This window comes from Procambarus clarkii, chromosome 45, assembly GCF_040958095.1.
Source record: "Procambarus clarkii isolate CNS0578487 chromosome 45, FALCON_Pclarkii_2.0, whole genome shotgun sequence".
Classification (NCBI taxonomy): domain Eukaryota; kingdom Metazoa; phylum Arthropoda; class Malacostraca; order Decapoda; family Cambaridae; genus Procambarus; species Procambarus clarkii.
In genome coordinates, this window is record NC_091194.1 from 13,216,900 (window position 1) to 13,230,122 (window position 13,223).

Here is a 13,223-nt window from a genome sequence, read left to right on the forward strand (position 1 = left end):
CACTCAGCCGCGAGGCCCCTAAGTATGTGTGTGCGTGTACTCACCTAATTGTGCTTGCTGGGGTTGAGCTCTGGCTCTTTGGTCCTGCCTCTCAACCGTAATGTGTGTGTGTGTGTGTGTGTGTGTGTGTGTGTGTGTGTGTGTGTGTGTGTGTGTGTGTGTGTGTGTGTGTGTGTGTGTGTGTGTGTGTGTGTGTGTTGGGCAAGCCGTAGATCGACTAGGAATATGTGTCGAGGTTCAGGACGTGATGAAACCAGCAGCCGGATCTTCCTTGTGTGTCGCTCCACGAGTGAAAAACGCGTACGAGATCGCCTTGTCCAGTGGGCTTTACAGGCAATTACTTCTCCAGTCTCTCACGCGGCTGACACAGCCATTGTCACGCCGGAGACTTTTTGTAACGCGCTCTGATAAATCCCAGTGGTAAACACCTTAAGACAAATGAATGGTCAAAAAATGAGAGAGAGAGAGAGAGAGAGAGAGAGAGAGAGAGAGAGAGAGAGAGAGAGAGAGAGAGAGAGAGAGAGAGAGAGAGAGAGAGAGAGAGAGAGAGAGAGAGAGAGACAGACAGAGAGACAGAGAGACAGAGAGACAGAGAGACAGAGAGACAGAAAGACAGAAAGACAGAAAGACAGAAAGACAGAAAGACAGAAAGACAGACAGACAGACAGACAGACAGACAGACAGACAGACAGACAGACAGACAAGGGGAAAAACTGTAAAAATGTTATAAAACCATATAAATGAAGCTGGAATCAGCAATAACTCGAAATTTAGAACCTTTATTCATGTTATACAAACGAATACAGCTGTGCCTGGACTGAACAGGTGTACAGATGTAAGATAAAAAAAAAAGTAAGCACAGGAACAATACGCAGGTTGACAAGCTCACTATCATCCAACTCAAATGATTGACAATTTTCCAACCTCACCATCGCATGAGGATACCAAGTGACCTCTGCAAACATTCCAGTAGTTTTTTCTTATGCAGAAATACAGGTTCATAAAGGTGCTTGCATGACACCTGAGTCATGAAAACAAAAATACGTGCGGTTAGATCAGTAGCAGGTGTTAGGCAACAGAGGAGCAGATAATCCTACTGAATAGGGTGCAACATACCTTAGAGCGTTGATACACCTACGTAATAGGGTGCAACATGCCTGAGAGCGTTGATACATCTACAGAATAGGGTGCAACAGGGCCGGTGACGTGGAAACTCCTACAGAATAGGGTGCAACAAGCCCGGGGAGAGCACATACACCTACAAAATAGTATCCAAGAAGACTGAGAGCGTGGATACACCTACAGAATAGGTGGCACCAAAACAGAGGGTTGTGGATACACCTACAGAATAGGGTGTAACACACTGGTGGTAGGCCAACTGGTAGGCTGGCTCCCCAACCGACGTGACGGGGTTGGCACCGTGGGAGCGTGAACAGGCGTGACCAGGTGAGGAGAAGGCAACTCTATACACCGGACTTGAGAGAGTTCCAGTTCCCTGGAGGACGAGTGTGACTATCTGGTCGCTCTAGTCCAGGATTCATCAAGGATTTGCGTGTCCTGAGGAGCGGAGTACACCCCTATAAAGTGTATGTACGTGAAACAAGGTGCTCGGTGTTATCTCTGGTTAAGGCCTGTCAATCGCTGGAGTGTTATTAAGGCAATCACAGTAGTTTACTGACCAATCTGCAAGTATACTATAGTCAAAATCATAATCCAGTAGTAGACTCTTAGTGTATAAACACTGACGAGCTGGGGTATAGGCCTCTCGGGGGAAATATTCCTGCTAATTGCCTTTTTGCTCTTAATAACCGCTGGGAGGTTAATTAAGGGCAACAATATCAGCTAACTGACAAACCAGGAAGAATACTTTAGTCCTGAACATAGTCCAGGACTAGCAATCTCTCAGTGTATATACATCAAGAAGCTGGATACACCTCTCAGTGTATATACACCGAGAAACGTGGTATACCTCTCAGTGTATGTATATCCCATGTGCCAACTTCCTTACAGTGTCCTTAATTTGTCTTAAAATCTAATATTTTCTTCTCTTTACTATAAGAAAGTAAAACTAATGTTTTGCGTAAGGATAATTAAACTCGTGTTCTGTAATTATATTTTTTATTGTGTAATAAAATCAAACGAAACAAAATACAAAATCCCCCAGAGAAAATGCCTCAGAAAACACCACCAAGAAAGCAAGTAAGGAATGGCGATGGAGGTCTTGTCAATTTGGAAGGCTGGGTTGTTATGGCTGCCTCACCTTAGCTAGGATACCTTGGTTGTTATTCCTTGACAGGTTAGGGGCCAAGTTGTGTTAGTAGCCTGTCGTTCCTGGTCGAGACTTGATTGCATATGCAGAGAGTTAATCATGTAAAAAATTTCAAAACTAAACCTAAATCCAAGTTGTGTTAATAGGCTGCCGTTCCTGGTCGAGGCTTGATTGCATATGCAGAGAGTTAATCATGTAAAATTTTTCAAAACTGTCTAAAATTAAATACAATTTTCGTTTCTCAACAGCCTAGTCCGGCAGAAGTAAACACGCATACACTATGATATCTTAAAACCCATGTTTTGTAAGCAAACTCTTGACATCAAAATCAAAACTTATCCAGCTATCACCATTGAAAATTCTAAACATATTGCAATATGACGAGTAAAATGTGTGAAACATACCAGTTAAGCTTAATACATTATTGTACATGTTAAGATGTACATGTAACATGTACGAGAGTTAAGATTAACATGTACATTTACATGTTATTTCCATCATTATGAAGTAATTCATGTAACACATGGTAAGTTATCGTCGGTTATGGTATGTATCATATGGTAACAATGGTCACTTAGTTTGTTATTGTTGCTGTTATGGTACTGGGTATCATGTCATGGTAGTGGTAGTAGGTAGTGTATCATGTTATGGTACTGGTAGCAGGTAGTACATCAAGTTATAGTAGTAGGCATGTGTCATGCTATGGTACTGGTAGTAGGTAATGTATCATGCTAAGGTACTAGTAATCAGTAATGTATCATGCTACAGTACTGGTAGTAGACATATGTTAGTGATGGCGTACTCGCATCATGTTATTGTTGTTATAGTGTATGTGTGTGTATATATTTTTGTTTCAACTGTAGCTCATCTGCTATTCTTCCTCCTCTTCCCCAGTGTCCTCGTCTCCTCTCATTACAGACTCTTCCCCTCCTTCCTGCTTCACAACAGTCTCTTCTTTAGTCTGCTCTTCGCTGGTTCCTTTTTCATTGTTCACCCCGACAGCCTCGCCTCCAGCGGTCACCTCTCCTCCGTCGCGGACTGAGAACACAAAACCTTAATATTATCTCAACGAAGCTGTTTCTTTAGGCTTTTATGATACTTTGGTAAAAATCCATCATGGAGAAATTTATTAATACATCAAGTGATTTTTAATCCTTAATTGCTTCTAACAAGTCATTATACAGACAGTTGAGGCTAGACTGAGCAAAATTTCATATAATAAAATATGGGTTGAGCTATTTTTACTTCATTTGGGAGTTCCATTATTTTTATTATTATTAATTCTTACTGTTATTAATAATTATTATTATTATTATTATTATTATTTGTGTTATGACACAAGAGTTTGTTGAGTAGTATAGAGGTATAATAGAGCACTAACACGAGCGGGCACAGCAGCGGCAGCCTCGTCCTCTACACCCGCCTCGTATCTGTACCTCAGTGCTCTTACACTTGCTCTGTGTACACTTCCCCCTGTGCTCCTTACACTCCTCGGTGCTGGTACACTCTGCAAGACATAGTCACTCTTGTAGTGTGGTAGAAGGGTGATTTATTTTTTAATTTTTACCCTTACATATATAAAAAATAATAAAAGCAATATAAAATATAAAAGCATACACTTACTAGTATTTTTACGAGTGCAACACTTGCAACCGCTCCCACTGCAGCCGGCGTGTACCTCGTTCTCAATCGGACCGTTGCACGAACGCTTGCACACGCCCTCGTTCTCGTCGCACAGTCGCTGAGCTGAACACCCCAGTTCGTGGCTGTGTTCGTGACTGTGTTCATGTTCGTGGCTGTGTCCGTGTTCGTGGCTTTGTCCTGATCCATATTTCAAATCCCCGTCTTGAAGAAAAATAATAAATCTAAATGATTAAGTATATAATAATGTGACAAGTTCTCATGGATCACCTTTAGAACAAGAACAGGTGTGAGTCCTTCTATATAATAATAAGCGAAAAGTTGAGCCCTTCTCTTTAATACTAAAAGAACAGTTTTGTATCCTATGTAAAGCTGTGAGAAAAGATTGAGTTCTTCTATATAAAACTAAGAGAACACGCAGGAATCTTTCCTCTCACACACACACCGTTTCTGTCCATCACATCCCCGGCCCTCCTCTTCAAATTCACATGAAAACACTTCTTCACTAATCAATCTCTGTACATTAGAACATAATCATAAAAGAAACTTCAGAATGTCTATGAGACCCATGCACGGCAGCTCCACACACACACACACACACACACACATATATATATATATATATATATATATATATATATATATATATATATATATATATATATATATATATATATATATATATATATATATATATTGTGTTGTATTGTCTTTATGGGGACACTCGTACAGCCTGTGTGTCCGGCGCTGTGTCTGTGTCAAACTGTGCTTCGTCTCTTTTTTGGTTCTCTTAATTTCTAACTTCTGTCTAGTTTTTCTCATCTCCAGCTCCATCATCTGAAAGAATAAACAAATAATTATAATGAGAAAATAGCACTATTGTGATTTCCTTGTGTAATAATAATAATAATAATAATCGTAATAATAATATATACTACCCATCGTATTCAAATATTTTAATAAATAGTCACGCTCCTTCCATATAGTTTGCAATAGAAATATCTGACAATTATATTTACATCTGTAATACATACGGAACAATCTCTATCTTGGACTGTGATAATAATATATTTTTACTAATATATTTTAGCCTCCGATTGTCACTTATTCTTCGAAGGAATTGTATATTATTTTTAGACTCATATTCATAAAGGAAGAATATTTGAAAAGTGTCTTGATGTAGGAAACTTGCGCAGGTACGATTATATATCACATGATATCATTATATATTGTTATACAGTTTTATACACATGGTTTTCTATTATAAAGGACAGAAAGACAGTTTAGGTTTATCGACGTCCCTCAGGATGCAACCCACAATAGTCGCCTAACTCTGCTGTATATTTTCCGCTAGGTAAACAACCGCATAAGGAAACGTGCTCAAACGTTTCGCCCTGCACGAGAATCGAACCCGGGTACATTCGGTTGTAAATCGACTACGCTAACTATATTAAAAGTCTCTATTGTTAAAGCTTTGAAAGCGACCAGACACATATAAATAATATGTAACCGAGAATGTGTTCTCAACACAACCTCATAATGGCTTCCTTGAGCTAGATGAGCGTCTCATTTTTTTTAATGTCTTTTAAGATTCTTGACAATATAACAAGTTTTTATATTCTTTTGAAAATGTATCGCACATTTCTTATAGATGTGTCATTACAATTCCTTATTAAATGTGTAATGCATTGTCTGTATAACAAACAATAGAATCTAGGGTAGAATCTAAAAAAAACATCCGTAGGGGATATATATATATATATATATATATATATATATATATATATATATATATATATATATATATATATATATATATATATATATATATATATATATACCTTAGACATTGGTGCAATTGTAGGGACCCAGACCCTCGGAGAAGAGAATAAGGGCATTCAAAGTGGATCTTGTAGATTGACCCTGAACACTAGAGTATTTTCTTTTCCTACAACCCGTCCTTTGTTATTATTTTATGCAATATGCTTTACTTACTTTATTACATTCTGTTACACTTTTCTTAGACATTTATAATTGATATCCGTAAGCAAATCAGGAAAATCAAAAACAAAAATCAAGACGACAGCAGAAAATCTCAAGTAGCCTACCTCACCGGAAACATGGTCGTGTCGGCCTTGTGTGTGGGTTCCCGCCTCGACTAGGGACACGACCACAAGGGTCAGCAAGTGCCAGGACTTCATTGCTGCGGTGTCTTGCTGGTGAGTGGGCTGCTGGTCCTGCCTGGAGTACCCCTTTTGCTGTAGGTCGAGTGCCGTCTGTGAGAGCCTCAGAAACTATATATCGCGACCCACGTATTGTTCAGAATCTCAGTCTATGTTGGCTTGAGCGAGTGGAGACGGGCCAATAGCGTCCGACCTAGGCTGATGAAGTGTGGCTGACGACTGACTGAGTTACCTCTCTCTCCTGAATTATTTCTGCTCGGGAAGTCAACACAGATCACAAAACACCTGCTATAAGAACAGGTGTTGGATGCTGGACGCATTACAGACGTAACAGCTCTCTTGTTTTTGGTTCCGGGAGCCACCTGTGTCTGGCGCCACGTCAGGAGCCTTGCGACACAGGAGTCTGGCGTCACGTCAGGAGCTGCGTGACACAGGAGTCTGGCGTCACGTCAGGAGCCTTGCGACACAGGAGTCTGGCGCCATGTCCGGAGCCTTGTGACACAGGAGTCTGGCGCCATGTCCGGAGCCTTGTGACACAGGAGTCTGGCGCCATGTCCGGAGCCTTGTGACACAGGAGTCTGGCGCCACGTCAAGAGCCTTGTGACACAGGAGTCTGGCGCCACGTCAGGAGCCTTGTGACTCAGGAGTCTGGCGCCATGTCCGGAGCCTTGTGACACAGGAGTCTGGCGCCACGTCAGGAGCCTTGTGACACAGGAGTTTGGCGCCATGTCCGGAGCCTTGTGACACAGGAGTCTGGCGCCACGTCAAGAGCCTTGTGACTCAGGAGTCTGGCGCCATGTCCGGAGCCTTGTGACACAGGAGTCTGGCGCCACGTCAAGAGCCTTGTGACACAGGAGTCTGGCGCCACGTCAGGAGCCTTGTGACACAGGAGTCTGGCGCCATGTCCGGAGCCTTGTGACACAGGAATCAGTGAACTTCCTCAGGCCACATCCTCGCGGGCGTTGCAAGTGTCTTTTGTGGTCTTTCTTTTGTAATACATTTGTACTACAGGCAAACAGAAAATATAAGTTCAGAAGTTTACAGTACAGAAATTTGAAGTACAGAGCTTTAAAGAACTAAGGTTTGAAGTACAGAGCTTTAAAGAACAAAGGTTTGAAGTACAGAGCTTTAAAGAACAAAGGTTTGAAGTACAGAGCTTTAATGAACAAAGGTTTGAAGTACAGAGCTTTAAAGTACAAAGGTTTGAAGTACTGAGGCTTGAAGCAAAAAAGGCCGATCAATCTATGAACGGTTATTAAGGTCTATCAGCCTATGGTGGGGTTTGATAGACATTCCATATTAAGACTTACATATGGAGGGTTAATAAGGCCTATCAACATATGGAAGGTTATTAAGGCCTATCAACCTATGAACTGTTATTAATGCCTTTCATCCTATGAAGGGTTTTTAAGGTCTATCAACCTATGGAGGGTTATTAAGACCTATAAACCTATATAGAGTTATTAAGGCACATCATTCTCTGGATGGTATCTGGGAGGGGAACTACTGTATTTTATTATCAGCTACCCCCAATAAAATAATATAGAAATAAATATTAATTACTATCCCTGCTACTACTTTCACCAATGGAACACACACTAGAGAATCACCCCTGTAATAGTCTTACCTATGGAGAAGGGGCTCAACGTCACTTTATTTGGGGAATCGGCTCAAATCCTGCCCCGTTTGTCAAATCACATCCATCTGGGCCACCATGACTTATCCTCTCTGTCCTTGCTTTGGGATGATCTCCTTCCAGTTCTCCTTTATGATATTATGTCTTCTGTCGACCGACCTGCAACCGTTTCTCTCTCTCTATATAATTTCTCACCAGGACAAGTGCAAAGGCGTCTACAGATAGACATTTATTACAAAAACCCAAAGAATAAAGAAATAACAGATAGTATTATCATCAGGTCCAATAAATTAGCATCACGCTTAAATAATACCGGTGCTCCAACAAATATAATACACTAGGAGGCAGCTTAATCTTCACCTGCAATCTCCTGCCCCTTCTCACCGTCTGGGCTAGGTAACTTACATTTAATTTTGTTTGTTCGTTTGTTTGTTTTGCTTGTTTCGCTGCCCGAAACGCTTTGCGTAATAGTGGCTTTAGGCATTGTATGTACTAGCTCTAACTATAAATCCATCAACTTTTGTATTTCACCTTGTATGTATGCACTTTACCTGAATAAATATTTGTATTTGTATTTGTAATTTAACTCAAACAAGAAAACATTAAGCTTGCACTGCGTCATTCATGACACATGAATTCATGCACTCCCTCAAACAATAATGATGTCCATATAACTCTGTATTACGTCCTGAAAACCATTATTAGGTTCATCTATCCATGAGTCCTCGAATTAAGTAGGTACTCTTGAATCTCCTATGTTGCTGCTTCCTTCATTAGCGACGACTCCTGTCCATCAGGTACCACTGTTACCTGAAGTTCCACCATCTACAGGCAGTTCCACTACATAGGTTTCATCATACACGTGAAGTTCCTCTACACAGGCTTCATAATACACATGTAGGTCCACTACACAAGCTTCTTCATACACATGGAGTTTCACTATTGAAATTCCATCTTACACGTGTAGTTCCACTCTACAAACTCCATTATAAACGTGTAGTTCCACTGTACAAACCGCTGAAGGATGGTGCGACGACGCCTGTCCACCGGCGCAATAAATATGGCGCCCTACCAGGTCGTCCACAAATTCCTCTTGAACTTGCCACTATCGGCTCCTACGCGTCAAGACTTGAGCGTGAGAAGTCGCCTAACAGTTGCCACACAGGAACGCCTGTTCAATTGAGTCACTAAAAGGATTTTCCCACAGTAGGGTCCACAAAGGCACGACCACTCAATAGGCTTCAGGCCGCCCCTATATCGTTACCAAGATACCAGAGATACGTTACACGTCGTCCTCGAACAGCTTCCTCACATGCTGATCTCGTAAGTTTCTCTCAAATTCTTCACCATGAGCTACAAACTTCCTGTGGAAAAAACCTGCTGGGATTGAGATGAGAGGAGACTACCATGGACTTGTACTGAACTAAATTAAAAATTACTGTCTGCAAATTAATTCAACTAAAATCTCTAGCTAGGGTCGTAAATCCTAGCTCCACTTTTCCTAATGAGATTGTGGGCTGTAAGGGGCAGGTGGGGTGAATGAATTAGTTGATAGAAGTTCCAATCCACCTGTAGACAGGGATCTCACATCAGCTTGTATTTTATACAAGGATAAGATTTAATAAATTCAGTCATATGACTGAACACTGGCTCTTGTTTAAATCAAAGATTTAAACATGTACATAGTCTAGCCTAGCACCATAACTATTAACAGCTAATATATTCTTATACTATAAACAACACTTTAAATTGTAAAAGTATAATAAATGACTTTAAATGTAGTCTAAGTACTGTTACTAAGTACTAGAAATTATATTCAATTAAATGAACTTATATGATAACTTAAAAAATAACTAAGCAAGCAATTGTTAACTTAATTTATATATTCAAGTATATATGCAGATGTATTTATTTTCACTTTATATGATGAGTACAGTCAGCCTGACTGAATCTTTTCCCACACCATGGACGCTCATGATGTCTTGTTCATTTATCGTGACTGAATCTTTTCTTACACAATGGACTCTCATGAGGTTTAGTGCTTGGATAAAGATTCAACTGCTGTACTACAATATTAATAAACTTACTGAAATATGAGGCGTTGCCTCGCTTTATAACCGACAGACAGACTTATAGGATATTCAAGTCATACAAGCATACAATTGGCCAATCAATACTCAATAACATCAATATACTTCTCTGACTGCTGGAATGCCTGTCTGACAGTGTACCAGACTTGATAACTCTCTTGTCGCGAGTTTAGGCACGATATTTTATATAACAGCTTTGCTGTAGATTGTTCTTATAGCATTGCTACGTGATTTTTCTTTAACTGCGGTTGCAGAAGGATGATAGTTGATGGTGAAGGTAGAGATAAGAGTCACTGTGTGCTCCACTCTACACTTATATAAATGTTCTAGGAATTTTCCTTGTTGATATATTGTCCAGGTACTCCCCCAGTTCTTGAGAGTGTTCACTGGTGATAAAGATAATTCGATAAGGTGTCCTGAGCTAAGTAATGTTCGCTAAGGTACCCTCACACTTGTTCACTGTTTTGTCAACAAACGCGTAGTGCCGCGGGGTGTCGTGGGCGCTTCTCTCTCAGCCATCAACCCCCCATGCTCCCAGAGCACGGTAGCCTTCAATGAATATTGATTGATTATTTTTACTGTCTAGACTTATGATTGAGATAAGATGTGATTATAATAAAATTAGATATAGGATATAAAGATTATAAGTAGTACTTGATAGTACCACTGATTCTTATTAAGGATTCGATTTATAATCCCTACCGGAAATCAAATCATGTTCCAAAAGTTTTTTAATTAAGAAATCCTTCTAGAAGCTTCTGGATCCTTGAGAGATCATGCACAAAGTCACGTAGGCACCTATAGGGCCCTATGGCATACGTGATCCTAGGGGCATTGTCATCTAGGATCAAGATGTATAATGAATCTATAATGATTCTATAATGATTTTGATATGATAAAGATATGATACATTTCTTAGATGATTATAGATATAGTGGGTAAAAATTTCCCACACTTCCTTCTTCATAGGAAGCAACGACGTACATCCGTCCCCGTCGACTCTCACGACTCAAATGACTTAAGACCTCCGTTCACGTCACGTCTCATAACATACTGTCGACATCTTATCTTACCTCGTTTCTTAAAGATGCTTGCCCTCTGCTCGCCTTCCCCTTAGTCATAATTACTGACGTTTTCTTGGTTTAATTCATTTTATCTAGTCAGGTGGGGAATATCTCTCACAAGGCAGACCTACCTCATGAGGCTACCTGGAGTTCATAACACTGGTTAGTAAGGTCTATCAACCTATGGCGGATTGGAAGTTTGATTCCACGTGTAAAGGAAGAAACGTATATATTTATCACTCAGAATGTCCGTGACTTGTTGATTGCTTGTGATGTGTCTATATATATATATGAACACGTTGTACTAAACGGGGTGAGAATAGTTTGAGCTACCTCGTCCCCTTTGAGTGTATTTATACCTCAATTGACTTATTTGAATTTGAATTTGAATGGCGGATTATTAAGACTTATCAATCTCTTGAGACCTGTTATGACCTGTCATCCTCTGGAGGGGGTTATTAAGGTCACCACAACAGTTTACTGACCAGCCAGCAACTATGCTGTAGTCCTGAACGTAGTCCAAATCTTAAGTAAGCTCTCAGTGTATGTACACCGAGGAGCGGGGTATGCCTCTCGGTGAGTAAACCTCAGTGTACCCTTAAGTGTAGCACCCGCTATCCGCTAGCGATATAATGACAAAAGGCTTTAACTCATTTTTAATGTCACCGAAATTTGTTGTGTTAATTATTTCTCTTCAGAAACCAACCCTCAACGCTGTATGTAGATGTATAAATAAAACAATAAAACAAAAGTTGGAATATTGTATTTTTTGTTTACATTGATGAACAATTCTATTACATATAGTTATATGGAATTAAAATTTTTGTTGATATTGTTTCGACATTTTTCAGTTTAGGTGTCTTAATTACTATATTGTTCAGAGAAAATTTCATCAATTGGGGAAAATTTGTACAATCAATCGGGAAAAGAAAGCACTTCAACACACTAAAATATATTTCAACAGCTTGGATGTGACAATGTTTTGTTATACAGGTGCTCACTATATGGAAGGGAAGGGAACTATCAGGGGAAAGTGCCAAGCCATTACGACTGTATTGCACTGGGAAGGGGTCAGGATAAGGATTTGGGATGGGACGGTGGGGAAGGAATGGTGCCCAACCACTTGGATGGTCAGGGATTGAACGCTGACCTGCATGAAGCGAGACCGTCGCTCTACCGTCCACCCCAAGTGGTTGGGCAAATGGAGCTACTGCTAATTACTAGTGAGGTATTATTTCCGTATTACCTAACCTAACCTAACCTAACCTAGCATAACCTGGGACTAATAAAAGCAATCTAAGTCCTAATACATGCAATATTAAGCCAAATATTAGGCTGGGTTAGGCATATTTTTACATATACTAACTGGTGACTGGAAAGTCAGAACCCACCTTTGTTTCTATAGCGTCTGAGATGCTCTGCCCCCAGGGGGCCGGGGTGCCTACAGAGCTTTCTTAAAGAATACCAGATTCGTTGACACCACCACAGATCAAAGAGATTAATTGGAGTCTCTCGAACGCAGACCACAAGAATAGTAGGTGGCTTGGTAGGTTTAGCTGCGGCCTCTGATTTTGTGATCTGCGGTTCGAGGCTCCGATGGGGCAATGTGAATGAAATGTTATTTATTATCTATGATATGATTGTTAGCAATATATATATATATATATATATATATATATATATATATATATATATATATATATATATTTATATATATATATATATATATATATATATATATATATATATATATATATATATATATATATATGCGGAAAATCCACAGAGAAATATGAAATGAGGTGAACGTTTCGGCTCGTTAAAGCCTTTGTCAACACCAGTCTGGTGTTGACAAAGGCTTTAACGAGCCGAAACGTTCACCTCATTTCATATTTCTCTGTGGATTTTCCGCATAAAATGATCAGTGTTTTGTGATCGTCAATTGCATATATATATATATATATATATATATATATATATATATATATATATATATATATATATATATATATATATATATATATATATATATATATATTGTTAAATATGACCGAAAAAGTAAGATTAATAATTCTAACACGAATTTTCTCAATGTTTCTTACATTTTTCTTCACTGTTGATGGTAACTGAAAAATCAATTCTCCAAAATTCATTTTTATTTTGGAATTTTGGAAAATTGATTTTTCAGTTACCATCAACAGTGAAGAAAAATGTAAGAAACATTGAGAAAATTCGTGTTAGAATTATTAATCTTACTTTTTCGGTCATATTTAATAATATATGTCTACAGGAAAGACTGCTACCAATATATATATATATATATATATATATATATATATA

General features: G+C 39.3%; 1 protein-coding gene across 1 annotated transcript; it reads right to left on the minus strand.

Annotated features, from left to right (window-relative positions):
• Positions 1-2,101: 2,101 nt before the first annotated feature.
• LOC123770187 (uncharacterized) lies at positions 2,102-7,581 on the minus strand. The gene is made up of 4 exons (XM_045761861.2): positions 6,024-7,581; positions 3,893-4,114; positions 3,651-3,776; positions 2,102-3,307 (listed from the first exon to the last, which is right to left on the minus strand). The coding sequence occupies exons 1-4, from the start codon at positions 6,109-6,111 to the stop codon at positions 3,141-3,143; spliced, it is 603 nt and encodes a 200-aa protein (XP_045617817.2). The 5' UTR covers positions 6,112-7,581; the 3' UTR covers positions 2,102-3,140.
• Positions 7,582-13,223: the final 5,642 nt, after the last annotated feature.